This window comes from Bidens hawaiensis, unplaced genomic scaffold, assembly GCF_021521415.1.
Source record: "Bidens hawaiensis isolate Kalapana, Puna unplaced genomic scaffold, B.hawaiensis_p1.1 tig00035120_1, whole genome shotgun sequence".
In the NCBI taxonomy this organism is placed as follows: Eukaryota; Viridiplantae; Streptophyta; class Magnoliopsida; order Asterales; family Asteraceae; genus Bidens; species Bidens hawaiensis.
Genome location: NW_027496117.1, coordinates 8,792 through 36,756, shown reverse-complemented (window position 1 = coordinate 36,756; position 27,965 = coordinate 8,792). Strand labels below are relative to the sequence as shown.

The 27,965-nt window shown below is 34.9% G+C and overlaps 3 protein-coding genes and 1 pseudogene across 10 annotated transcripts; 3 read left to right on the top strand and 1 right to left on the bottom strand.

The window, feature by feature from the left end:
- Positions 1-391: 391 nt before the first annotated feature.
- LOC143587076 (uncharacterized) lies at positions 392-6,088 on the top strand. Of its 8 annotated transcripts, XM_077068472.1 has the most exons (3): positions 392-4,877; positions 4,958-5,364; positions 5,431-6,088. In XM_077068472.1, the coding sequence occupies exons 1-3, from the start codon at positions 4,792-4,794 to the stop codon at positions 5,457-5,459; spliced, it is 522 nt and encodes a 173-aa protein (XP_076924587.1). In that variant the 5' UTR covers positions 392-4,791; the 3' UTR covers positions 5,460-6,088. The 8 variants fall into 8 exon arrangements, with proteins under 8 accessions (XP_076924587.1, XP_076924583.1, XP_076924582.1 ...); XM_077068468.1 differs by having other exon boundaries at positions 392-3,809; positions 3,946-6,088; XM_077068467.1 differs by having other exon boundaries at positions 392-4,029; positions 4,102-6,088.
- A 487-nt stretch (positions 6,089-6,575) lies between these two features.
- On the top strand, positions 6,576-14,640 carry LOC143587075 (putative transcription elongation factor SPT5 homolog 1). The gene is made up of 21 exons (XM_077068464.1): positions 6,576-7,014; positions 8,154-8,392; positions 8,580-8,726; positions 9,687-9,848; positions 9,917-10,000; positions 10,910-10,980; positions 11,062-11,419; positions 11,557-11,712; positions 11,790-11,887; positions 11,976-12,024; positions 12,153-12,305; positions 12,376-12,519; positions 12,594-12,678; positions 12,758-12,922; positions 13,055-13,103; positions 13,188-13,285; positions 13,386-13,464; positions 13,544-13,598; positions 13,673-13,790; positions 13,856-14,100; positions 14,198-14,640. The coding sequence occupies exons 1-21, from the start codon at positions 6,675-6,677 to the stop codon at positions 14,447-14,449; spliced, it is 3,147 nt and encodes a 1,048-aa protein (XP_076924579.1). The 5' UTR covers positions 6,576-6,674; the 3' UTR covers positions 14,450-14,640.
- Positions 14,641-17,659: 3,019 nt separating this feature from the next.
- On the top strand, positions 17,660-25,123 carry LOC143587074 (transcriptional corepressor SEUSS-like). The gene is made up of 10 exons (XM_077068462.1): positions 17,660-17,790; positions 17,888-18,989; positions 19,073-19,192; positions 19,714-19,762; positions 19,889-20,103; positions 20,185-20,253; positions 20,444-20,541; positions 21,118-21,211; positions 21,302-21,371; positions 24,288-25,123. The coding sequence occupies exons 2-10, from the start codon at positions 18,081-18,083 to the stop codon at positions 24,941-24,943; spliced, it is 2,280 nt and encodes a 759-aa protein (XP_076924577.1). The 5' UTR covers positions 17,660-17,790; positions 17,888-18,080; the 3' UTR covers positions 24,944-25,123.
- Positions 25,124-27,284: 2,161 nt separating this feature from the next.
- LOC143587073 (thioredoxin M-type, chloroplastic pseudogene) lies at positions 27,285-27,629 on the bottom strand (annotated as a pseudogene).
- Between the last annotated feature and the right edge of the window lie 336 nt (positions 27,630-27,965).

Genomic DNA, 27,965 nt, shown 5'->3' with positions numbered 1-27,965 from the left:
CTCGTTTGACCTATTCACGGGACGCGTTTTCGTTGATTTTGTGTTATACTCACCTTATACTGTCATATTCAAGCCGTCACACCGACCGGAAACTGCTAAATCGTCGAAAACAGATCTGAATATTTTCAGTGTTCTTCGGGCGAAGTTGTTGTTCTTCAGGCGAAGTTGCCGACACTGGAAGTAGGGTTTCAGCGAAGATATAAGGTTGAGCGAAGTTATCCACAACTTCGCCTACCTCATAAGTTCGCCTAAGCGAAGTTATCCTCAACTTCGCTTACCTCCTAAGTTCGCTTATCTTAAGCGAAGTTATTCTCAACTTCGCCAAGTCACGCGAATTTAAGAATTTTCCAGCGAAGTTAACACTTAAGCGAAGAATTTTCCAGCGAATTACATATCTGCTGAGATACCAGATCCTGTAAATGATCCTCAGTTGTATAAGATCGTCACGGAGCTCATGATCCATGGACCATGCGGTTTAGCAAACCCAAACGCACCATGCATGTCTTTAGGTTCGTGTTCTAAAAGCTTTCCAAAACCTTACGAGCATTCGACTTTGTTTGACAAGGATGGGCACGTCCATAACAAGAGAAGATCCTCTGGGTTCTCAGTTGTTAAGAATCAGCTAAAGATAGATAATGGATATGTAGTACCGTACAATCGTGCATTATCTTTGCATTATATGGCTCACATCAATGTCGAATATTATGGGTGGAGTATGCTAATCAAGTATCTCTTCAAATACATATCAAAGGGTGCAGACCGTATACGTTACACGACCAGCAAATCCCCTAATACTGTAGATAACATGCAGACTAACAATTCATCACACACAAACGAAATCCAAAACTTTCTTGATGCAAGATTCATATGTGCACACGAAGCGTCTTGGAGAATATTCAATTTCCAAATCCATAACAGAAATCCTCCTGTACAAGTGTTAGCTGTCCATTTAGAAAATATGCAGAACATCACATTTAGAGATAGCGATCAACTGCACAAAGTTGCATCAAACACATTTACCACAAGCACTACTTTGACGGAATGGCTTCGTCACAATTCTTTTGACGAGAGAGGTCGACACCTCCGTTACATCGATTATCTGTCAGAGTATCGATGGGATGTATCAGGAAAATGTTGGGTACGTCGAACGTCAAACACAAATCCTGCAATTGGCAGACTCATATACATACACCCGACCAGAGGCGAGGTATTTTATTTAAGAATGTTGTTAACCCATCAAAGAGGCTGCCAATCATTCACATGCATACGAACAGTTGACGGTCACGTGTATGATACATACAGGGATGCGTGCGATAGGTTAGGATTGCTAGGTAATGACATAGAATGGTCAAATACGTTCGCTGAGGCATCCAATTGGGCAACATCTTCAGATTACGTTCACTTTTTGTTCATATGTTGCTATTTTGTGAAATATCAAAGCCTCTTGACTTTTGGAACGAAAACTAGCGAAAAATGTCAGATGAAGGTGTACGAAACCATGGAATTACAAATGATGAAGACCTAAAAGAATATGTGTTATATGAACTTGAGTTGTTACTTCGTTCGGGAACGTCGCCATCGTCTTTAAAAGATTATGGGATACCGTTGCCAAAACCCGATATGCTCCAAAGGCTAAATAATACATTACTAATGGAGGAAAAGAACTATGATAGACGAGCACTTTTGGCTGAACACGAGGCATCACGAGCCCGACTTAATTCTTTACAACAAACAATCTATGAACATGTTATACAATCCATAGAGTCCAAGAAACAGGTACTACTTTTTGTATATGGTCATGGGGGTAAAACTTTCTTATGGACAACGATCATTTCAGCACTGCGTTCTAAAGGAAATGTTGTCCTCGCTGTAGCCTCTTCTGGCATAGCGTCATTGCTTTTACCATCTAGTCGAACAGCTCATTCAAGATTTAAGATTCCATTAGACGTCACAAACGAGTCACTTTGTAACATAAAGAAAAACACTCACCTTGCTCAACTTTTATCTGAAACATCACTCATTATCTGGGACGAGGCACCAATGAATGATCGTAAGTGTTTCGAATTCTTAGACAGATCCCTAAAGGACTTATTCGACAACGACAATAAACCTTTTGGAGGTATGTCAGTGTTGCTTGGCGGTGATTTCAGGCAAACGCTTCCGATAGTGTCCAAATCCACAAAGACAGCAATCCTTGCATCAACACTACCAAAGTCTTATTTGTGGGAATATTTCACCCTGTACAAATTGACTGAAAACATGCGTCTTCAAAGACCAAATCTTAGTGTCCAAGAGAAAAACACGATCAATGATTTCTCAACATGGTTGGTTGCTGTAGGTGACGGCATAGTTGGTACACCAGACAAAGATGAACCAATCAACACGAAAAATATAGAGATACCAGATAAATACCTAATACCTTTCAAAGAAGGCGCATTGATGTCACTTATACGTTTCATATACGACTATAACACATTACAAAACCCCACGCCCGCAACGTTATGTGGAAAAGCAATTGTATGTCCTAAGAATGAAAACGTAGATGACATCAACTCAATCATACTCAAGATGGTCCCAGGAACAACTACAACATACGTCAGCAATGACACAATGATTCCTCTTGCCGGTGATCAAGGCGATACTGAAGTTCTTTATCCACCTGAATATCTTAACCTCCTGAACTTCAATGGACTACCGCCACACTCCTTGGAACTGAAGGTAAATACACCCTTACTATTACTCAGAAACCTTAACCCAAAAGACGGCCTTTGTAATGGCACAAGACTGCTAATTACGCAACTGTTGCCGCATATTGTTGAAGCACACATTATGACTGGCAAGTTCATAGGTCATCGCGTTTATATCCCAAAAATTACTTTAATCTATAAGAATAAAGAACTCCCATTTGAACTCAAAAGAAGGCAATTCCCAATAAGACTATGTTATGCCATGAAGATCAACAAAAGCCAAGGACAATCACTTGACAAGATTGGAGTATACCTGCCAAAACCTGTATTTAGTCATGGACAGCTATATGTAGCATTCTCAAGAGCAACTACTCCAGAAGCATTAAAAGTTCTTATCATTCCAAACGAAGACGACAAACCGAACGTCACAAAAAATGTTGTCTACTCCGATTTCATCGCCAGTATAGAAAATAGATAGAAAACGCATCATGCTTATCAAACTTATACATGCTTTAATTGTACATAAAAGAGACTTATCATACATGCCTTACATAATTTTTATTCTTATTGTACATATATCTATATCATATCTATTGTGCTAAATATACATTTTCATTGTACATAAACCAGTCATCAAAAAGATCACAAGAATGCAGACAACACGACTTTCTGCCATAAAAAAACAACAGCCAGTCCCAATACAAATAAGGGTGATAAAGAAATGGCCGTTACCGAGCAAAAATGAACTTTGTTCTCTGTTTGTAGACAAACATGTAAGTACATTTCACAAGTACATATTCTAATTCATATCCAACATACTAACACGGATTAATATATTTTCTTTCCAAACGCAGGGTGACGGTATTGAGGCAAAAGCTGATTTAAATCAGGAAGCTTACTTTCAGTGTATCATTGACGTGAAATCATGCTACACGGTCATGAATTACGTTGTTGTTGAAAATAGGAAGTTTAGACCTATCCTTGAACACGAGGCGTCGCTATTGATCGGAAAGAAAACACGTTTCGAACCTCTTTTGAATAACGAAATTCCGTATCATTTCTTCCGACTCGCATCTTATGAAGACCTTGATAAACGTATGTCAAACCCCTGGCAGCTAATAGGTATGATCATATATAGGTGGAAAATTATATGTGCCTATTATCGTCCATCAAATAACAATAACTCCCCTCATTATTATTAGTCTATTCCATAATAATTAGCCTACATATTAACTAATGCTTATACAATTATTGACAGATTTTATCGGGATCGTTGATAGGAATTATCCAAATAAACCAACACAGGAAACATACTAAGGAAGGTCGACATAAGGGATGTCAGGTAACACAAAATAACATTGTTAGGAAATACGTATGCACAACTAAACTGATATATTTATCATGTGTAAAACAGGGAGAATCGTGTTCAGATAACATTATGGCCTGCTAAAGCACACTTGATAGGAGACGATACCATTCAAGGAGACATAATATCAATCACATCAGCTTTGGTTACTAAATTTGACTGTGAGTTGACTGCCAACACTTTTAAGACTTCTAGGAAACTGCTACTTTCAAAATATCATTTATATTAATAATATATGTTATTACAAGCTATATATAAACTCCTTAATGTTTAAAACAGTAACAGGTATGAAACAGTTGGAATCGACTTACCCAACAGAGATCTTTGTCAACCCTACATTTCCAGACGTCCAACAACACGTCCGCAGGTATCATGTCACTTATTCTTAACGTTAAAAAAAAGGTTGCATTGTAATCTTAATCCGAAAACATAATATAGGTTGAAGGAACTACCTACTGTCGCCATATCAACAGTGTCAAATAACGTCACTATACACGAACTTCTCAGTAGCTCCACCACAAGTGGGACGGTAATTAATATTTAATATTTACCTTAAAAGTAACAACTATTAGGCATCAACTATTTTTTCCTTAGAACTTTTACAATTCCAACTTAAATTTATTAATTAATTAACTTATGTTTTCCTTATCATGTTGAACAATTCAGTCACAGTTCATATGCACCGCACGGATCAAGGAAATATTTGCCTATCGTAATTGGTACTACGTCCGGTGCTCAATGTGTAACAACAAATTGGAGATAGAACGAGGAAAGTCAACATACTATGTCTGTAAAGATCATGAAGACACGAAACCGAGGTTCATGTAAGAATCACACTATGCATACCTATATCACTTTAAAAAAAATTCATTACTAATATGTCTAAATTTGGCAAAAAAAAAAGGTATTGTTTAAATGCCTCGCTTATTGACTCAACAGCCACCACAGACGTGGTTTTCTTCAACGACGCCATGACCGATATGATGGGTACAAGCTGCAAAGATATGGTCACCTTACGTGGAAACACAGATAAGAAAATTCTTCCACCAGAGATGCTTTCAAAGATAGGAGTTCCCATGATATTCAACCTTACCATAAAACCCAATGGCTCTATCGTTGTGACAAAAGCAACCAACATTAACCAAGACATCCCAAAATCTGCAACAAAAAACACCCCATCAGTAGCACCCCAGATAAACGACATAATCGACGCGATCTCTTCAGGTGAAACAATGGTAGCATCCACCATAACCCCGGTTACTCCAAACCCAAAATCGTTGGCAACCAAGCGACCAATAGAGGCATCAACAGGTAACTATAAACTCATGACATATAAACATGTACAACATACTAACCATCAAAATTTTTACATTTCAGATTACTCTATCAAAAAGGTCAAGAAGTAAAACAAAGGCAACGGTCAACGTTTTTTTTGGTAATCACATACCTAATTCATTTTTATCAGCCTTTAAAATTCTTAGATTAGCGTTTTGGTAAACGAGTTAACTACTTGCTTCTAGGTTGTCTTAGTTATCTATAATTTTTTCGTATGAAAGGAGTATATTTGCAACCATCATCTGAACGACTACTAGATATCTTTATAGTCATGTCTTATTTAGTTCTAGCATGCATCTATGTTAGTGTTCTGTTTATTAAAAACCTAATTGACACCAATTACTTGATGCAGGTACACTATGTAAACTACATATATTAGCATCTAACATCAACGAACATCCGCACGTCTAATACGCAAGGTTTTTTGTATCTTCTAAAAGACGGATGATTGACTACAATAGGCAGTCAAAAATGCAAGTTTTTTTGTATGAATCAGGAAGTCTACATGGCTAAATACTAGCAACTACTGTTGTATATATTAACCACCTCTTAACTCCTATGACTGTCAACTCATGTAATTTCTATATATAACTTTATATTAGGTGACTAATATATTGTCTAATCCAAACCCAAATAACTAACAACCAAAATATGTTCGGTAAGCAAAATCCAAATAACAAACAACCAAAATATCATCATATGCGCGGGTCCAAAATTCTAGTTATATATATACATGTAATAAATGTAGTTTCGTGACAGACATTTATTTATTTTTTTAAAGTTTGGTAAAAAGCAAATATAAAAAGGATAAAAGAAAAATAAGTTGAAAATACTTTTTTAAGTTAAGTTTTCATGAATTTTTTTAGTAGTTCTCTGGCTGGCTAAGAGGAGTTTTTCATTTGATCAAACTCTTAGATTAATCATATAAATAAAATAAATATGGATTGAAAGATATAATAAAATATATCATGTAGATTTACGTTACGTTAACAAAAATAAATACTTTTCTAAAAATAAGATTAGTCATTCTAGAGATTACATTTATTCCAGGGACGAAAAATGAAATGAGGAAAAAAAACAAAGGATAGTTTGTATCAATATTACCATAAATGATAAAAACCGAACACCATAAAACGTCGGTTCTCTTTCAACACACAGACACACACTCATCAATCCAAACTCCCAAAACTCTGTATTTAGGGTTTCACACTCTCAAACTCCAAATCCTATAAATTCCATCTCAATTCATTCACTCCAAACCACAAACCCTAAGCTCAATTACAGCCATGTCGCGGCGGCGAGACGAGTACGAAGAAGATACAGAAGACGAGGATAACGATGACGCCATTGATGACGACGGCGATGACGAGGAATACGGCGGCGGTGGTGGTGGAAGAGGCGCTGATCGGAAGAGAAGTAGATCTGATTATATTGATGATGCTGCTGAGGAAGATGAGGATGAGGAAGAAGAGGAGTATGATGAGGATGATGAAGATTACGGTGGCGGTGGTGGACGGAGGAGAGGTGCTAAGGCGTTCAGGAGGCCGTCCGGTGCGAGCTTTTTTGAGCTGGAGGCCGACGTGGACTCGGATGCTGAGGAAGAGGAGGAAGACGATGCCGAAGACGGTTAGGGTTTTGTTTTGTTTTGTTTTATTTGGTTAATAATGATGCTTATTATGTTAATTGAGATTAGGTGTATATAAAATGATGCTTAGCAGGGATAGATTTGCTTGAAGCTTTAAAGGTGTAGATTTATCGTTTCGAAGTTTTATGTTTTAAGGATTGTGTATACAGGGATTAATGATGGTGAATTAGGGGTAAAGGGTTGAGGTAGAAGTGTATAGATGCTGGATGTAGTTAGTTAGGGTTTGTGATATGCTGATATGGAAGTAAATAATCTGTTTTATTTGATTATTTGTTTGTTTAATTGATAAGATTTGAAGTTTAGTAATGACGCTTATTATGTTAATTAAGGTTAGGTTATACAAAATGAATGTTTTTATGTTGGATGAATTGGAGTTGCAAGGATAGATTTGTTGATTTAGAGAGTATTTGGGACTTTTGAAATAAATAGTTTTGTGTTTGAAGCTTGAAGTGTATAGATTCATTGCTGTGTGTGTTAAGAATTGTGTACAGGCATAAATGTTGGTGAATTGGGAGTAAATAATTAGTTTATGCCTATTGGGTTTGTAAACAAAGCCTAAATGCGGGTGATAATGTGATATATGTACTGATATGGAAGTAAATAATTGAGGTTGAAGCATATATTGGTTCGATCTGTTTGTATATGTTGAGGGAAATAAGAGGTTTTAAGTCATTTATGTATGAGGCAGTAAAAATATTAAATCTTTTCAGATTAGATGCGTGTTAGATTATATTTTTAAGATTTACATCTATCGTCTTGCCTTTATTCGCCTTTTAAGTTACCATATACATTTATCCTGAATGCATGCTTTCGTTGAAATGATATCTGTCAGTTTAAAAACTTTCTATAGATCGACTATACGTCCTTTGGTTAAACATCTATTTCATACCTAGCTTAAAATGGGAAATATTGTTTTTAAATTTCTGTTTTTCTGTGGTTGTTAATAGCATATTTTACACTTCCATGTTTAAGTAACGCAAGTGTTTGTTTGAATCCTGCCAATGGTTTTATATGCTGAAGACCTTGAAAGTTTCATATATTACACTGTTTTTTGTTTATTTGTTGCAGTTCATCACTCATTTGACAATTTTTTCTATTCATGTTGTTGATGAATGTACAGACTTTATAGTTCATGATAGAGTGGAGCCACAAGATGAAGAGGATGCAAGAAGGATGCATCGTCGCCCTTTGCTCTCACGTGATGATCAGGAAGAAGATGTTGAAGCTCTTGAGAGAAGAATCCAGGAGAGATTTGCTAGGAATCGTGCAGAGTATGATGATGATGATGCCACTGAGGTGGAACAACAAGCTCTTTTGCCATCTGTTCGTGATCCAAAGTTGTGGATGGTCAAATGTGCGGTATGAATTATACCTTTTCCACCCCCGTTAAATGTTGTTTTTTAACGAAGCTAAAAATAATCAACTGTTACTATAACTGACTTGTTTTAACTCAATCTTGTTACACAACCTGCTCATCATGCCCGCTTGTACTTTTATTTTCTCGAACTTGTTCACTAATATTAACTCTTTTTTTGTTGTGTGCTAGATTGGGCATGAGCGAGAGGTAGCTGTTTGCTTAATGCAGAAGTGCATTGATAGAGGTAGTGAGTTGCAGATTAGATCGGCCATTGCTCTTGACCATTTGAAGAACTATATTTACATTGAAGCAGATAAAGAAGCCCATGTGAAAGAGGTATGTCAGTTAGACTGATCAAGTTAAAAGAAGTTTTGGTCATAGTCACAGGAAACGTGATACCCCCCACGATCTTCGTTCCGGATCGCCTGTACCGGAAACGGGTACAAAGTCGTACCGATCGCCACCTGAAACGCGATCTGGAACGGTGAAATTGACCGTTCCCGATTGTTGAAAGAATCCTACTATTTTCATATTATTCTCGTTTAAACTGCCGTATTTTATTGATTGAGAAGGCTTAGAAGGAGACCGGAGGCTGCTGAAGAGGAGAAGGAAAACGATGGTGGATTTTGAAATTAGGGTTATTCACGTTTAGTCTTCTTTATAATTAAAATTTACATTTTTTACTCTTACAGTAGAGTTTTCATCAAAATTTGCCTTTATCTTTATGGCTAACTTTATAGATAGATGTTATTTTTATGTTAAAAGTTTATAGAAGTTAAACTTTAGTTAACTTATACTTAAAAAAAAATATTACAAAAAATCTATATAAGTTGTTTTGTATATGTTACGATGCACCTAATTATGTGGTACACCGTACCACGTACCGAATTGGCGTTCCGAATGAACCTACCCCTACTCGTACCGAAATTTTGGAATGCACGAACCGCGTACCAGTTTCCGTACCGCGTACCGGACCGTACCGCGATCCATGTGACTATGGTTTTGGTTTGGTTACGGGCTATTGTGAATTTTAACAGAAAAAGATGGGAGTTCCAAAATACCTTCTTTTTAATTTTATCAAATCCTAGTTTGTAGTTCTGTTATTTGTTTTGGAGTTTCTTGAAATTGCATTGAATAATTTGAAAATGGTAAATGGGTTCACTGGTAACCACATGAAGTACTCAGTTTTAACCTACTGTGAACACTCATTATAGATATAAATAGTTAAATATCTATCGCCTAGCTGTATTAAGAAGGAATTTAATGTGATTGTTTTGTATATTTGGGAGTTTACAGGCTTGCAAGGGTATGCGCAATATATATACTAGCAGCAGTATTTTGCTGGTTCCGATAAAGGAAATGACTGATGTTTTATCGGTTGAGAGCAAAGCAATTGATATAGCCAGGGGCGCGTGGGTCAGAATGAAAATTGGAACATACAAAGGGGACCTAGCAAAGGTAAAAAACCATAATACTTTCACAATTACAAAGTCAGCATATTTAAGTCAAAGTTTCTTTTCTTGTAGGTTGTGGATGTGGATAATGTGAAGCAAAGAGTGACAGTTAAATTGATCCCAAGGATCGACTTACAAGCATTAGCAAACAAATTGGTATGTCTAACTAGTTTTTATTCTAAGTTGTGATTTTTTTTTGTAGATGTCGAATACGATTGTCACAGGTAATATAATTAGAGTTAAAAAAAAGTGATTTTAGTCCCCATGGTCATACCCAAATAACCCTTTTAGTCTATTTGCGTTAATTGGTTTTATAGTCCAACTGTTTCATTGTTGTATCAATTAATGTCCTGTCCCCTAATCCCATCTAATTTTCTATTAACTCAGTACCGAGTTATCGGAATAAGACCAAAATGATGATTTTTTTTGTAAAGATTCTGCAGGAAGAAAAAACAACATTCCATAGCCAAACAAAGCAAAATAAAATTATAACATATTCAAGCAATTTTATAAATAAATGTTTTTTTAACTTAATTGTCCTTCATTTTTCAAAAGCTAATACCGGTTTGTCTGTAATCAATCGTACCGACTTGATTTTCTCATAAACATCTGAAAAAAGAACTAACGATTAGTAATTCAAAAAGACCAACCTGGTGTCATTAGCAAAGGAAGTCTTTGTTTATTCTTTTAGCTTCTTTTTCTCCTTCCAAATATCCAGAAAGTTAACCTCCAAATAGAATGAATAAATAAATAAATATTTTAATGAATAAATGTCAGTCAAAATGTATCATAAAGTGGGTCTTAGAGATTTTGTTACTTTGACTAAGTAATGCAAATAATCAAAGTGTATTGTGATCTTTTAATAAAATTTTAACAGAAATTTGGATGAGGTTAGTGGGCTGGATTTACATTAATACGAAAATGGAACTGTTACTAAAAAAGTCAAATTTAAGCTAATGGACTAAAGAGGTCATTTGGGTCAAACCACAGGACTAAAACCATATTTAGCTTTATTATTTGAGCTTTAATAATATTATTAATCTTTTTAGCTGCATCTTATTTCAGGAAGGTAGGGAGGTTCAGAAGAAGAAAGCATTCACACCGCCTCCACGCTTTATGAATATTGATGAAGCGAGGTGCGTTTAAATATCACTTTTGCTTTCACAACATCTTTCATCTCTCGTTGCTGTATTAATGTCTTTTATTTCTGTTTACAGAGAAATGCATATCCCTGTTGAGCGTAGGCGAGATCCAATGTCAGGTGTTTACTATGAAAATATAAATGGCATGAAGTTTAAGGACGGGTTTTTATATAAATCTGTATCCATGAAGTCAATAAGCACTATAAACATACAGCCAAGTTTTGATGAACTTGAAAAGTTTCGCCAACCTAACGAGAATGGGGAAGGTGATGTTGCTAGTTTGTCGACCCTCTTTGCTAACAGAAAGAAAGGGCATTTTATGAAGGGTGATAGAGTTATTGTTATTAAGGGTGACCTTAAAAACTTGAAGGGATGGGTCGAGAAAGTTGAAGAAGGGACTGTTCATATTAAACCTAATGCAGAAGGACTTCTAGTAAGTGAAATCGTTTACAATGGATCTCCATATATGTAATACATGTTTTAATGGAGATTTTCAAGTTTGTAGGGATATATATAAAATTAATCTTTTAATTACATTATATTATTGTTATTATTGTTTGTGGTTCGCAGACGACTCTTGCTGTGAGTGAAAAAGAGCTGTGCAAGTACTTTGAGCCTGGAAATCATGTAAAAGTTGTATCTGGTGCACAAGAAGGTGTGACTGGAATGGTTTTGACAGTTGAAGGACATCTGGTTAACCTAGTGTCGGATGCCACTAAGGAAGTTGTAAGTGATATCACACTTTCCAATTTCTTTAGTTAATGTTTGTTTGTTGGCTACTGAGACACTGCATGCTATATCAGCTACGTGTTTTCTCTGACAATGTTGTTGAGAGTTCTGAAGTGACATCTGGCATTACCAAAATTGGGGATTTTGAGCTCCATGATCTTGTCCAACTGGAGTAAGCATTACTCATCCAATTATTTTCATTTATTTGCTATGCTATGCTAATCTCAGTATTCTGTATGTTTTTTTATATATTTTTGCAGTAATTCCAACTTTGGTGTAATCATACGCGTAGACAGTGAAGCTTTTCAGGTTCTCAATCTATTAAGTTTTGAATAAAATATTAGTTTTAAAGAAAACTGGTCAAATGTGTTGACCCGTTACCCAACCTGTTTTAAAAGCCTAAAACTGTGATTATTTATCTCACTATTTCTCAACAGGTTCTAAAGGGTGTTGCAGATAAAGCAGAGGTTGCACTTGTTAGGTTAAGAGACATTAAATACAAAATTGATAGGAAAATATCTGCTCAGGATCGTTATAAGAACACCATATCAGTGAAAGACGTGGTTAAAGTTCTTGATGGCCCATGCAAAGTGAGTTTCTCTCTCTATATACACACACACACATATTATTGATCAAGAAATTCTTTTAATTACTGCACAGGGGCGGCAAGGTCCTGTTGAACATATTAATAGAGGAGTTCTGTTCATATATGATCGTCACCACCTGGAGCATGCAGGGTTCATCTGTGCTAAATCTCAATCATGTGTGTTGGTTGGTGGTTCTCGTGCAAATGGTGATAGAAATGTATGTCTTTTCTGATTATATAAATCTGTTTTCTGATTATACAAAATGACAATTTTTTTTGTCATTTTGCATAGGGCAATCCATTGGCATCAAGAATTAATCAGTTTAGGACCCCCACTCGTATTCCTAATTCTCCTGGTAGAGGGGGGCCACCACTGCGTATGTTATTATTGCAAATTTCATATTTTCTTTTGACAACGTTTTGACCTTTCAATCAGCATTTGTTATTTTAATGTAGCTGGAGGGAGACACGGTAGAGGTGGAAGAGGAGGGAAAGATGCTTTAGTTGGAAAATGCATAAAGATTCGTGTGGGTCCCTTCAAAGGATACAAGGGGCGTGTTGTTGATGTTCATGGAACATCAATTCGTGTTGAATTGGAGTCTCAAATGAAAGTTGTTACAGGCAAGTTTCCCTGCTTCTGTCATGTTCTGCAGTTCACTCGGTTAATTACATGCACAAGACCGATTTAATCGAATTAAATCAACACACACTACTGTTATGTACTTTTAACTCTTTACTTGCACTCTATTTCAGTTGACCGCACTCATATCGCTGATAGTGTGAATGTTACGACTCCGTATCGGTATTATTTTCAGCTACTTTCTTTTTGGTTAATTACATAAGGAAAATATCTAATATCTTATCTAATTGTTTTATGTTTTACCAGTGACACAAATAGTAGGTATGGCTCTGGTAGTGAGACACCTATGCATCCTTCACGGACCCCACTTCATCCATACCAGACGCCTATGAGAGATGCTGGTGGTTAGTTTCGTCATATCTTAATGTTCTATATATGAAACCGTTACAACTTAATTTTTTTTAGTTCTTTTTTATATAATGTGTCTGAATGTTTCTTCTTCAGCAACACCTATACATGATGGCATGAGGACGCCTATGCGTGACAGAGCTTGGAACCCATATGCACCCATGAGTCCTCCAAGGTTTGCCATTTTCTGCTAAGATTGATTAATACTTACAATTTGTTATCCTTTTATTGATGTAATAATATTTTGATGTTAGGGATTCATGGGAAGATGGAAACCCTGGTTCTTGGGGAAGCAGTCCTCAGTATCAGGTTAGGATGCATCAAAGTTGCTACATGATTAGCAAATACTTATATAGTTAATTAACGTAAATTGTATAATGCAGCCGAAGAGTCCTCGTTCACGAGCATATGAAGCTCCGACTCCTGGTTCAGGATGGGCCAACACTCCTGGTGGGAGTTACAGTGATGCTGGCACACCACGCGATACCACCCCTACTTATGGTAAACTAATAATACTTTTCCTTTATTGTTTTTCGAATAAAGTGTTATAACAATACTTCTGTTAGGTAACGCTCCGAGCCCGTACTTGCCTTCGACACCTGGCGGGCAGCCTCCTATGACGCCAAGCTCGGCGTTTTTACCTGGTACCCCTGGTGGCCAACCTATGACTCCTGGTGCCGGTGGGCTGGATATGATGTCACCTGTAGTAGGTGGTGATAGTGATGGACCGTGGTTCCTTCCGGACATATTGGTAAACGTGTGTAGATCAGGTGAAGAACCTGTCCTTGGTGTCATCCGCGAAGTGCTTCTGGTATGTACTTTTTGTCTTCTACAATTATTAAATGCTTGTTTTTATTTTATAAAAAGTTAACAAATAAGAAAGAAAATAAATTTTGTTGTGGTTTTAGGACGGGGCGTGCCGAATAGGTCTTGGTGCAAGTGGGAATGGTGAGATTATCACAGCCAGCCCGAGTGAGATAGAGGTGGTGGTGCCGAGGAAGTCGGACAAAATTAAGATAATGGGTGGTGGGCAGCGTGGCGCAACCGGAAAACTGATTGGTGTTGATGGAACTGATGGGATCGTTAAGGTGGATGATACTCTTGATGTTAAGATTCTGGATATGGTGATTTTAGCCAAGCTAGCATCGCATTTGTCATAAGTGGTCGACTCTGTGTTTGTAAATTAATTGCTTTTTATGGATTTGTGATTTTGTTATAGAAGATAGATGCATCATCTTTTAGAGGAAACAAGTGATTTTGGAGACTTTTCTGAACCCATGTTTTAGCTTTACTTGGTTTGTATTAACAAAATAAAAAAGCGTTAAAATGTTTTATTTCTTAAGTAAGAAGATTGGTAGCGATGATTAGTGAGATCGAGTTTTTAACGCTGATTAGAGGTACATATAATAGAAGCAAGGTTACCCAATATACATGACATATAAAGCATTATTCTGGCTAATATCATTTATATAAATTGACATTTACAACTACTCACACTTTTACTGATACTTTTTGCAGTCATACGACTTGTATGGCATGCAAACATGGCAGCAAGAGATGGTGTTGGTCAAATCATACATGATGTGTGGCTACTGGCTACCATAGAAATAATTTATGTGACTATTAAAAAGTCAAGTTTTATCACTATTTTGTGTTATGATACAACCTGATGATGTGCATTTTGAGCTGACATGATGCCTTTCATATATTATCATATGACACGCATGATGTGATAATCATAAGACATGTATGATCTGATAGACACACACACCGGTGTACGGTGTCTTTTTAGCATCACCCTTTCAATTTGGTGGTAGTCTTGTTTTTGTTGTTTGCCAAGGAAAGAACTTCCATCGAGTCGCCTCTTCTATCTTTTTTTGCATCAATTAGATTACAATATGTTAACTCATATCTTGATGTAACGGTAACTCATAAACTCAAAGGTTCACACTTTTCGGTGCTGAAAAGAATATCATTAATCATTATAATACATGTCTCAAACTTATGTTGCATAGGAATGAGTTTGGTAGCGTATCGAAAATACTGATCCCGAAAATCATAAATTCTTGGTACCGATATCGGTACCGAAATATTCTGTTCGGTACGGTACCGGGACAACAACGGTATTGAAGGTAAAAATTCAGGAAATACCGGTATCGTACCGATCCCAAAACTCAAAACTTTTGTTGCATGTATATTTTTTTCACGTCTAATCTAGCAGCATGTCTATGTCTTTGTTCGTCCCTTTGTAAAACAAGTTCACCCTCCTATTAAAGTATACGTATGAAGACGGGAACACTATTCCCTTTGTAGTATTTTGTTATACACATTTATACTATTTAATAACGTGTTTTAGATTCTAATACATGTCACATTTTCAACCTGATTTAATTCAATCGTAAAAATTAGACAGGAAAAAAAAGCACAGATGATTTTGCTGTTGGACACAACTCGTACAGAGGTTTCAACCTACACAACTGTAGGTTGCTAGCGTTTTTTTTCCTTTTTTGTCATTATTTTTGTTGGTGAATTTTGAGATGACATACATGTATCCACAGTTACTAAATTATCCACTTGGGGATACTACTCATGATATTATGGTTTGCCTCCGGTTTGACACTCGTACCATACCAAGTATCAATAACTAGTGGAGTTTTTACCAGACATATTCGCTTAATTTTAAGATTGAAAAGAAAACGAGTGCTAGTAATATGTAGCGCCTTCCCTATTCATTTACGACAATATATGTTAATATTTCTAAATTAAGGTGGTTAGGATGTTCAATAGGAGGTTAGGGGTTCAACCACATAGTGTATAAATATTAAGTCATAAAAAAACAAATAGAAAACGTCACCCTCAAATTTTAGGTCTGGTATTATTCGAATTAGAAGTCTGGTACTTATTGGAATTAGAAAAAGGAAAAAACGAAAAAAAAAACCCTTAGCTCATTAACGCATGCACAACATAATTCTTAAAAGGCATAAAAATCTTATACATAACAAAGATTCCAAATCAAACCAATTTATAAACAAAACATAATTCATATAGCTCGATGTAATCGTAAGCAAAGTTTTCATCCGATGCCATAACCGAACTCATGTCATTGGTCATGTCCCTTACCCTTGCTAGACGAGACACGCTTAAATAAGTAGAGTTACGCTGTCAGTTCTAAGCTACTATTTTAAAACACATATTTATAATCAGCTTTAAACACTCATGCCATTACAAGTTATCTAAACACAAAAACGGCTAGAAAACCACATTAATCCCCTCATGTAAAAAAAGGGTCCAAACATACGCTTAAAGGGCACCACCACCCAAGGCTCAATAAATAATAAACACACATACACTTGAAACCAAGTAATACACATGACTTATAATAACATAACATAGTTCTTGTCTTGGCGTTCGTTTTACTGGTACATGAAAGTTTTTTTTTGGGTTTTCTTCTTAAAAAGAGAAGATGAGCTCATAGAGATAGATAAAAGTAACATTTGTATCTGTCCAATACTTTAAACTCTCATACTCATTACTCATTTATGTTGAGAAACTCTTTAGAATTTATGCTAGTATTATAAACGTTGGTTATTTTGTATATAAAAAATATTTTTGTTACTTTTTAGTTTAAGTATAAAAAATGATATTTATTGTTATATACCTCATGGTCTAAAATATAATTTAGTCACACAGGGAATTTGTTATGAGAAAGTAGTCAACATCTAAAAGTCATTAGCATAACTACATTAAGATGTTGTAAATTTTCACTGAAGCATGGCCGTCTTAAAAAATATTTCGATCGATGGCAAAAAAACATTTGACGCTTGTATTAGTTGAGTTTAAAGACACCCGTTTGTGTTTAGAAAAAAAATCTAAAAAGGTGGATGATGCAATTATGATGATAGATATTAAAAATTCACATTCCCATAGATACATTCATACACACATAACATACATACATACATACATATATCATATATGATATGATATGAAGAAGTGGATTTGACTTGCTTCCATTGAAGAGAGAGAAAGAGAATGAAGAAAATTCAATCCGATACAATTCTACTTTGACGTCCGCAAGGTCTCCTCTTTCTCTCTCTAAACTTACAGTCAGATTGAACCCTAATACAATACTTCACATACATACACTCGATTCTTCTTACATATTATTATACATGTATGTGCAATAACAACTCCACAACTGTCTTCTTCTGCACAGCGATTTGCATCACCATTCAATTCAGTTTATTCCTCTGGTGCGTTCACTGTTGATTCGTTAGTTATTCAGTTGACGTCTTGTTCTGATTCACTATTTATCGTGCTGTTTATTCTTTGTAACCCTAGCTCTATCAACACCGTGATTCATTACTTTAGCTGCATTTGATTTGTCATAACTGAATTCTACCTTTAAATCGTTTGTTTTATAACCTAGGTTTTCATTTTCTGCTTTCAGGATTCGAACATCGGCATTGGAGGAGTTAGCTTCTAGTTTGTGTTGTTGAAGGTGAGATATTATTATTATTATTTAATGCTTATTATGTTTTTGAAAAAAAAATGTATTTAGGTTAACTAATTTATAAGAGTGATGATAAACTATGCAGATATTGATTAATGAATGAAGTGGATGGATATCGGTACTTTCCAGCTGGTTTAAGTGATACTGGACTACTCCTGTGTCACACAGTTTTAGTGTTGTAGATCTTTTGGGACGTTTTTTTTTGTTAGTTTATGTCGTTCTAGGTTGTACTTGTAATTTAGAGAAGTTAATATTATTCTGGTTACATTTTTGGGAAGATGGTGCCACCGGGGCCACCGACTTCACTTAACGGTGCACAGTCTGTTCCGTCTTCCATGTTAAGGTCAAACTCGGGTTTATTGGGTGATCAAGGGGGGAATCAATCTGGCTTTCCGTCTCTCGTGTCACCACGAACTCAGTTTAATAACATGAACGTGCTTGGAAATGTGTCTTCACTTCTTCATCAGTCTTATGGTAATGGCGGGACGAATTCTGGGAGTTCTATAAGGGGTATGATTGATAACGGGCCTGATTCTGATCCGTTATCCAGCATAGGAAATGGGATGGGGTTTAACGCTCCTTCGTCTTCTCTTGGTCCGTCAAATATGGTTAACTCAAATGCCCCGGGTCAACATTTTTCAAACTCATCACCAAACTTGCAGCAGAGTCAGCAGTATTCTGTCACTAATAATAACATTCAGCAGCAGCAGCAGTATCAAACTAGCCAAGTGAAAATGGAGCAACAGGCAGTGACAAACGAGTCAAATTCTCAACAGATGCAAGCTTTGAGAAACCTTGGTCAGGTGAAAATGGAACCACAAGCGGTTCAGCAGACCATTAGAAACTTTCCAACTGTAAAAATGGAGCCACAACATTCTGATCAATCATTATTTCTGCAACAACAGCAGCAGCAACAACAGTTGCTTCAAATGTCCAGACAATCTCCTCAATCTTCTGCTGCACAAATTAATCTTCTGCATCAACAGAGATTCTTACAGTTACAACATCAGCAACAACAGCAGCAGCAGCAGCAACAGCAACTGTTGAAAAATATTCCTCAGCAACGTTCTTCACTTCAGCCACAGTTCCAACAAGCAACGAGATCTCCTGCAAAGCCTGTGCATGAACCGGGGATGTGTGCAAGACGGCTTACACATTATATGTATCAGCAACAACATAGGCCTGAAGTAAGATTTGCACAAAGTCTCTGTCTATTGACACATTATATTTATCAGCAACAACACATTATATGATTTTATATGTTTTGCAGGACAACAACATTGAGTTTTGGAGAAAATTTGTGGCCGAGTACTTTGCTCCTAATGCCAGGAAAAAATGGTGTGTTTCTTTGTACGGTAATGGACGCCATACTACTGGAGTTTTTCCTCAGGTGAGATATTATGCAACTAAGGCAGACTTGCTAACTTTTTACTAGAGGTGTGCATGGGTCGATTTTGAGTTGAACTGTTCTATTTTGGCTTGGATTCGGTTTTGTTTTAACAATTGAGATTGAATTTTGGCTGGAAAAATGGCGCAACATTATGAATTAGGGGATAAATCTTTTTGTTAATTAATGTTTACTGATCATTATACATTTGGGTTACACCATTTATTAAATTGTTATAAATGACTTAATTCAAAATCTAAAATGAAAATTTATAAACTTGGTTTGGTTCAATTCTTTTGGTTTTAATTACATGCAAAATCGAAACTGAACCAAAAATTTGGTTTTTATGAAAACATGAAACCAAATCGTTGGTTTTTGTTTGGGTTCTTTCTTTTGTTACGGGTTGGATTTGGGTTTCATGCACACCCCTACTTTAACAATCTTTTGTTTTGGAGAAACAGTGGTTTCATTGTTGCTTGTTAATGGAGGTTATGTATTACTGGCTTACTGCTATGTTTGTGCAGGATGTATGGCACTGTGAGATATGCAATAAGAAGCCAGGCCGTGGCTTTGGTATGTCTTTTCTTTTTTGCAGACCAATAATTTCATTCAAAAAATGACTTAGTCTTTTTTCAAGTTTTTTTTTTGAGGCGTTTGTTTGTGTTCTGACATAATATATGTATGTAAATGTGACATCAGAGGCGACTGCAGAAGTTCTACCAAGGCTATTCAAAATAAAGTACGAAAGTGGTACTTTGGAGGAGCTTTTATATGTTGATATGCCGAGAGAGTATCAGAATTCATCTGGTCAAATAGTGCTTGACTATGCAAAAGCCATACAAGAAAGTGTTTTTGAACAACTTAGGGTTGTTCGTGATGGTCAACTGCGAATAGTCTTCTCTGCAGATTTGAAGGTCTGTTTCCATTTCATGTGGTCCTAAAAGGTTGAAATATTAGTTTTTGTATGCATGTATTTACCAAATCCTTTTTCACAGATATGCTCGTGGGAATTCTGTGCTCGGCGTCATGAAGAGCTTATTCCTAGGAGATTGCTCATACCCCAGGTTATTGTCAATAATAACTGTTTTATTATCTTTTTTGTATCAAAATAAGTTAATAGTGTTATTGTAAAGATATAATTTTGTAATAATATTCAAATGCTTTATATGTATAAAGTTCAATATAGGAAAAGCAAAAGGTGTTTTGATGGTCTTAGACTTTTAGTGTAACCAGGATGCTGGTTTTCTTTTACAGGTTAGTCAACTAGCTAATGCAGCTCAGAAATACCAGGCTTCAACTCAAAATGCTTCATCAAGTGTATCCCAACCAGAATTGCAGAACAATTGTAACATGTAGGTTTTAATGCAACACGTTTACTAATGCTATTTCAGTTGTCTCTAAATGCAGAATAATTGTAACGTATTTGGAAAACTTTGTCTTAAGACACATAACACGGAATACATAAGAATCAAAATGAGACATTGTGTTTTTTCTTCTTTTGCTATGAAGCTAAACCTCGTTAAAGGCAAACAGTCAACATATGTTTTCCTCTCTTTCTAAATCAATGTTTTAAACAATGAAAGCATCAAATAGCTTGTATTTTATAGCTTCATATACAAAATTTAGTTTTATAAACCAATATTGTTTTCCCATTAAGTTGCCAAATATTTCTGTTTAGGCTTGAAATGTAATTTTAAAGGCAGAAAGCAAAAGCATAGTCATTTAAGACCTTATAAGTGGGTGCAGAATTGGTGTTAATATATCATCATAATCTCCACCGAGTTGCTTAGTTTGTTAGTTGAGTCTAATAACTATGATTCCTATGAATTAATGGGGACAGTATAATATATTCTAATTAATCATTGTGTCAGGGGGCGATCTGTTATGCTTTTAGCACATGCTTATACAAATCTTAATTAATGTTTCAGGTTTGTTGCTTCAGCTCGTCAGTTGACAAAAGCATTGGAAGTGCCGTTAGTTAATGATTTAGGATACACAAAGAGATATGTCCGGTGTCTTCAGGTAATCTTCTTTAGTAATTACTTATCAGTTTACACGCTTAATTCTATTTTGCTCACACATGTTTTAAGTTTCCTATTTGCTTGGAACTAGATATCAGAAGTGGTCAATAGCATGAAGGATTTGATTGATTTCAGCCGAGAAACTAGGACGGGGCCCATGGGTAAGTGTTTTGAACTTTGTTTTCTTTTAAATACCATGTTACAGAGTGCTAGTATTCACTTGGTTTATTCTAGAAGTCTATATGTTGGCACTATGAAGCATGTATATGGCACTAGTAATCTATGTTACATTCTTTGAACAATCATTGTGTGAGATATTAACGGATAGGTCTTAGGTACAAAAGAAGGAAAATACAAACTGAAAACAGTTTTGTTAAAGAATAAATTATGATCTAGATTTGATTCACGCGATTATGAATATTATGATCTAGATTTGATTCACACGATTATGAATATTTTGTAGGCATCATATTTTGTTCGTTTAGGTATAGAAATCTATCTTGATCAGGATATTTAGAAATATGTTTCTATTTTTTTATTTTATTAATATTTCATTTTTCATAGGATAAATCAACCACGCATATGCACTAATGCACCATATTTACACACACAATCTCATAATACAGGACATAAAGTTGTAGTTTAAACTTTAAAGATGGTAATATGTTAAATATTTGCCGTGTGCTTGTATATATGTATGTTCTTTGCGCATGTAAGCCTTTATAAAGTCCAATGAAATATTTATATTTGCTTTAGGTTACTTATTCTCTTCTTGATTCACCACAAGTTAAATTCATAGTTTATACCTTTATATTACAAAATAAGAAACAAAAAAAATAAAAATAATGTATTATAATATTAGACACTAAAACATTAGTAACTAAGTTAAAAGGTCTATTTTACAATGGTCTATTTTATAATATAGATATAAACTTTAATAAGTTAATAACGTACAACAATTGTGCATATATTATAAAAATACATATAGTTTTAACAAATAACTAATATAATGTAAATTACTATATTGATATTTAAACTTTAATAAACAAAATGTGGATTTGTATTGTATGTGAAATTCACTTTATTAAAAAGTTATATAAAATGCAATGGAAGCAAACTTTTGTATTTAGAACATTATAAGACTAAACAAAACATGATTTTAGGTATACATAAAGCATAGTTATCAAATGCACTAAGCGTACTCAAGGCAAGTAGTGCAAGTCTCAGAAAAAAGTGAGGGCCTGAGTAATTAAAAAGATACTTAAATAAATAGTTAATAATATTATACTATGTATAGGAAAAAGAATACTATTTTTCAAATAAAATAAACAAAGCTATTATATAACATCTGATATCATCTAACTAGCAACAAAAGTTCTAAAATAGTCAAGATTAAAATCTAATTTCAAAACTTGAATAACAAAATGTGCAATGCAATAACTTTGACCTCTCCTAGATCTAAGTTTCAGTCACACTCCTTGTGTTTCTTTTGCTTGGATTTTATCTTCTCATGTTCTTGTCGCCTTCTTGGTTCCACACAACCCCAATATTTGGCTTTACTAATTTGCTCATATAGAAGAATCAGATGACACCCTTTTGCAAATCTCTTCTACAATCACACGGCCTTGATGCTGCAGCCCTAATTCCAGGCTCCGGTGTTTGTTGAAATCAGTTTAATTCTTCAAGCCCAATTGTTAAATTTTCTAATATAGGACTCATAATCAATTTTGAAGATCGATCCTTTTTTCCTTTTCTGCCTAACAAACTAGACAATAACGAAGGGCTCCCCTAGGTAGATGCGCATTTAATTTATTGAGACTTGTCTAGAAAATACGCCTAGGTGCAAGAAGCGAGGGCTTTTAATAACTATGATGTAACGTATTGCATATTTCTTTTGCATTTTTAAAACAGAAAAATAGTTTTTTATTATTAAAAACCACATTAATATATGATAAAAAATAATCAAGAATTGCCGGCATGATGTATTTTTATCTCTTAATTATAATTAGAGTTAATTTGTACCTTGTCGTCCGACCGTGATGATTACCTCCACAAAAATGCTAGTTAATAACTGAAACTTTTTTGTTCAAACTTTAAATAGCATGTATATATCCTAGTTTTTATATATGATAGATTTATAGTAAATTTATAGAATAATATCAATTAAACCTACCTTTTATTAGTGTGTATGCCGTATCTAGAAACCATTGTTTTTGGTATCTTCTCTGCCTTCTGAAATGGGTGGAAAGAAATTAAAGGAATTAAGATTCTATGCAGTATAGAAGCTAATACGTGTAGCCAAATTGCTATTACATGATTAATATCTAAGTATATATACTTATAAGTCATCAAGTTATAAAAAATTTCTTTATTAAATGTCATGCTTCAAGCCTTCAGTTACAAGTTACAACTGACATACCAACAAATTATAATTTTTTTATATGTCCTCCGTTAACAAAATATATGTTCTCTCAGCTGCATAACTAATATCATTACATTTAACTTTTGCTATTATAAAAAATCAAATAGCAATATAATTTTGTGTTTCTGTTTATGTATTCGTTGCCCCACAAATTAATGCTATGCAAGTTTATCTACTGACTACTGATAAATCTTGACTAATAACCTAAGAACAAAAACTAGATTTCAGATAATGTGCTGATAACGGATGCATATGCTTTGTATTAAATGGACCAATATGATCTTTTAAGTTTTTTAAAATAAGCAGAAACTAGTTATCTCTGAATTCCTTAATGCCATGATTGATATTAATCACTTCTGGTGGATTTAATGATAGTTAATACTCGATTTTTTGCGGAAATTAGAATTTAATAACGTACTTCTAAAATCGGAAATGATTTCTTTTTTGTTGTATATTTATAGTAATATATTTGCACAACCTGATATATTAACTTCTATGATAAAAAACATATTTTACATCAGTTATAACCGGATCAAATATTAATTGGTTCAAGTAAAATTAGAAATCTATTACTTCAGCAGCTTCTCCATTATGTTAATTGCTTTTGTTAAAAAAAATTTATTTGTTTATTTATGTTCACTTATTGCGTTGACAGAGAGTTTGGCCAAATTTCCGCGAAGGACATCTTCAACATCTAGCTTTCATAATCAATCCCAACAACCTGAAGAACAACAAAAGCACCCGCAACCAACCTCTGCTATGCAAATCACATCCACCAATGGCGCGCTGCCATGTGTAAATAACATTAACTCCTCACTTCCGACTTCTTCCAACACCACCATCGCCAGTCTACTTCACCAGAATTCCATGAATTCTAGACATCAAAACCCACTCAGTAATACAAATAGCCCATCTCCTTTACCCGTCACATCACCAAATATTCCCATGACTGATGCTGATGCCATTGACTCTCAAAGCTCCGTGCAGAAGATTATTCAGGAAATGATGTCATCCCATGGCGGCAACGGTGGTGGTGGTGTTGGGTCAATGGGGACTGACATGAAAAGTTCTAATGATTTAGTTCAGGTGGGGAATAATGGTTCTTCGGGTGTTGTGGGAAATGGTCATATGGGTATGCGAGGTGCAATGGGTCAACATAATAGTAGTAATAATTCTTTGAGTATGAATGGAAGGGTTGCAATGCAGATGAATATGATGCAGCAGGATTTAGGGAGCCAATTACTTAATGGTCTTGGAGCGGTTAATAATGGCTTTAATAATATGCCATTTGACTGGAAACCGTCTCCTTAGAAGGTGGTGTAAAGTTATATCCAAAAGTGTCGCAAAGAAGATGAACAGAGCGAAAGAAGAAAGAAAGAGAGGTGTATGATATGGGAAAAAACTAAACAAATCCGTTTCGTGTTGGTGACCCCTTGCTTTGGATTGTATTAGATGAAAGGAAAGATATAGCATGCCAGTTTTTAATTTTTGATTTTTATTTTTATGAAATTGATCTTTGGTATGTTGTGCTTGATTTTGTTGGTTATGATTGGAAGATGGCAGGTGGGGATGCTATTGCTCAGGAACTGGTATATTAATCTCTACACCAGAAGTGAGTGTATATATCTATGGAATATGTTTAATGTAGAATTTAGTTAGTTTTTTTTCCCCTCCTTGGTTCATAGTGTTTTGAGATGGGTTGGGAATGGGATGGCTAAACTTGGATTTGAAAATTTGAAAGCAACAAATGCATTTTTCCGGCATTCAAATTGTTAAAAGAATTCAAACGAGTGTCTAAAGCTCATGCCACCTCGCCACTATCGAGGGTTTGATCTTCACAACGAGGTATTAGGTTGATTTGAATGGGTGTGGTTTAGGTGTCATTAAAAAAAATATAATTTGTATCAATGGTTATGGAATGAAGTTTCAAACTCTTGCTTCAAAAGGAAGTAAAATATATTCGTTGGAACTAGTGATCGTTTTTCCATCTAGATCACTCGTCACCTTTTAATGAACATGTTGATTTCCCTTCTTTGTATCGGCTGCACAAAACGTCATGAAATGGGTCTGTTATGTTCTAGTTGAACTGGTCTTCGTCTGCGTCAACAGTCTTCATCCTCGTCGTCATGTTTAATGGCTGAATGAGCCTAATCATTGATTCACTCAAAGATGAATGGAATATTGGATTTTAATAATCGCTATTGAATGGTATTGGCCGATAATAATCCCTATTCATTTTATCGCCAGTGACGGTCCCAAATTAAAAAAAGTTGGCCCTCAATGGTCCCTTGTTAAATATGACTTAACGGCGTTTTAGTTTTTTCTGAATTTCAAACCAATGTTTTAGGGCTTTTGATCGTTAGGAGGATATGAGTCGATTAGTGTAAAACTTAGTTTGAAACAGTGCTTCAAAATGACGAAGCAATGCTTCAATTCGGGTGTTTGAACTTACAATTAACCAAAATCAAGTCGTTTAGATCATTGTTTGGAGCTAAGTTTTATATCATTCGGCTCGTATCTTCCTTACGATTAATAGCCCTAAAAAGTTAGTTTGAAATTCGGAAAAAAGTATAACGTCGTTAAGTCCTTTTCAACGGGGGGCCATTGGGGGCCAACTTTTTTGAATTTGGGACCGCCAGTGGCGATAAAATGAATAAGGATTATTATCGGCCAATACCATTCAATAGGGATTATTAAAATCCAATATTCCAAGATGAATAGCCTGGCCCAAGTTACAATTTTGATTAATGAATTTTGTTTATTAATCCGTTGAAGATGATCACAATGATTTCCAAAACTTAATAAAAACTGTTAAAACATTTCAGGGGGTGTTCGGCCTAGCTTTTTAACAGAGTTTATATCTTTTTTTTTTTTTTTTTTTTTTACAAAATAAGCTTAGTTTAGTGTTTGGTTTAGCTTTTTAAGCTTATGTTTATGAGCTTATATAAGCTCATTTAGAGAAGCTTATGTAAAGATGGTTTTTTAGTTTATTTGAAGAAACTTATTTGTTTAAAGTTGTATGTTACTCATTTTTCCTCAACTGGTGATGGATTAGTAATTATTGAAGCAACTAATTACTCTAACAAATTAAAGAATGGTGGATTTAACAACTTATTAAGACACATAATTAACTTGTAGAATATAAGCTAATCCAAACACTTAATAATAGCTTATCAAATAATAGAAAATAAGCTATAAGCTACTTTAAAATATAAACATAAGCCAAAATAAAAAAGCTAGGCCAAACACTATATTTATGATTTCCATTTCATATGCTACATTGTTACTACAAAGATTTCTGAAAAGTATGGACAATTTTTTCTCTCGTCCAAGAGGAACAACTCAATCCTTCTAACGTGCTCTAAGTCCCAATAAGCATTTTTCAAACTTAGTCACAAACATGTTCTAAGTCACCTTCTAACGTATTCTTTACATGCATGTTGCAACTAGGACCCAAGCTCACGAAAGCTCCGGGTCACCTTCTATCTATTAGGTACCGTAAACTAGTCTCATAGTTTATGTAACTCATGAATTGTTGGTAATTATTAACATGAAAAACATTTTTACAATATTTTGTAATGCAACATAAAAATTTAATCACATGTTTCGAATTTATAAAGCAAAGAAGCTTTGATGCATAAGCCAGCCACTATTAATTAACATACTTGTCTAAAGTGGCACAAAGAGTGGACTTTGGGACAGCCCCAATGACACTCTCTTTCTTTTCTCCATTCTTGAAAAAGAGCACCGTTGGGATGCTTCTAATACCGTATTTTGACGCGATGTTTGGGCAATCGTCGGTGTTGATCTTATAGCACACTGCTTTGCCGGCGTACTCTTTTGCAAGTTCATCGACCACCGGGGCTATCATCCGGCATGGTCCACACCATGGTGCCCAAAACTCCACCAACACTGGAAGCTCTGCTACTTTTACCAGTTCATTCCATGTACCATCTGTTACTACTTTAACTACGAAATCCAAAAAACACAACTCCATTTAGTTAGTAATAACGTTACAAATAAGTAAATAAGTAGCTACAAGAAATAAAAATAAAAATATTAGATTAATTTAATATGAATCTTTTAGTCTAAAAATTGGTAATTTACTATTTCACCAATTCTATATCATTTTAGTTATCATCATATAGATATAAGTAACCTATAAATATTTAAATAAATAATCTTATTAGTTTAAGGAGTTATATAAAGTTATACATAAAACATTTTAGAATTGAAAATGTAAAAGCAGAAAGGTATGTACTTGTTATTACAAAATTAAGCTACACATGTAAACAGTATATGACACGTGACTATAGTATACAAAGATGAATTA

Bases quoted from the DNA above. Each gene is read 5' to 3' on its own strand.
- LOC143587076 (XM_077068468.1), top strand. From the start codon at position 1,474: ATGTCAGATGAAGGTGTACGAAACCATGGAATTACAAATGATGAAGAC.
- LOC143587075 (XM_077068464.1), top strand. From the start codon at position 6,675: ATGTCGCGGCGGCGAGACGAGTACGAAGAAGATACAGAAGACGAGGAT. The intron at 8,727-9,686 runs GTATGTCAGTTA...GGGAGTTTACAG, and splicing joins AAGAAGCCCATGTGAAAGAG to GCTTGCAAGGGTATGCGCAA. The intron at 13,104-13,187 runs GTATTATTTTCA...ATGTTTTACCAG, and splicing joins AATGTTACGACTCCGTATCG to TGACACAAATAGTAGGTATG.
- LOC143587074 (XM_077068462.1), top strand. From the start codon at position 18,081: ATGGTGCCACCGGGGCCACCGACTTCACTTAACGGTGCACAGTCTGTT. The intron at 19,763-19,888 runs GTATGTCTTTTC...ATGTGACATCAG, and splicing joins GAAGCCAGGCCGTGGCTTTG to AGGCGACTGCAGAAGTTCTA. The intron at 20,104-20,184 runs GTCTGTTTCCAT...CCTTTTTCACAG, and splicing joins TCTTCTCTGCAGATTTGAAG to ATATGCTCGTGGGAATTCTG.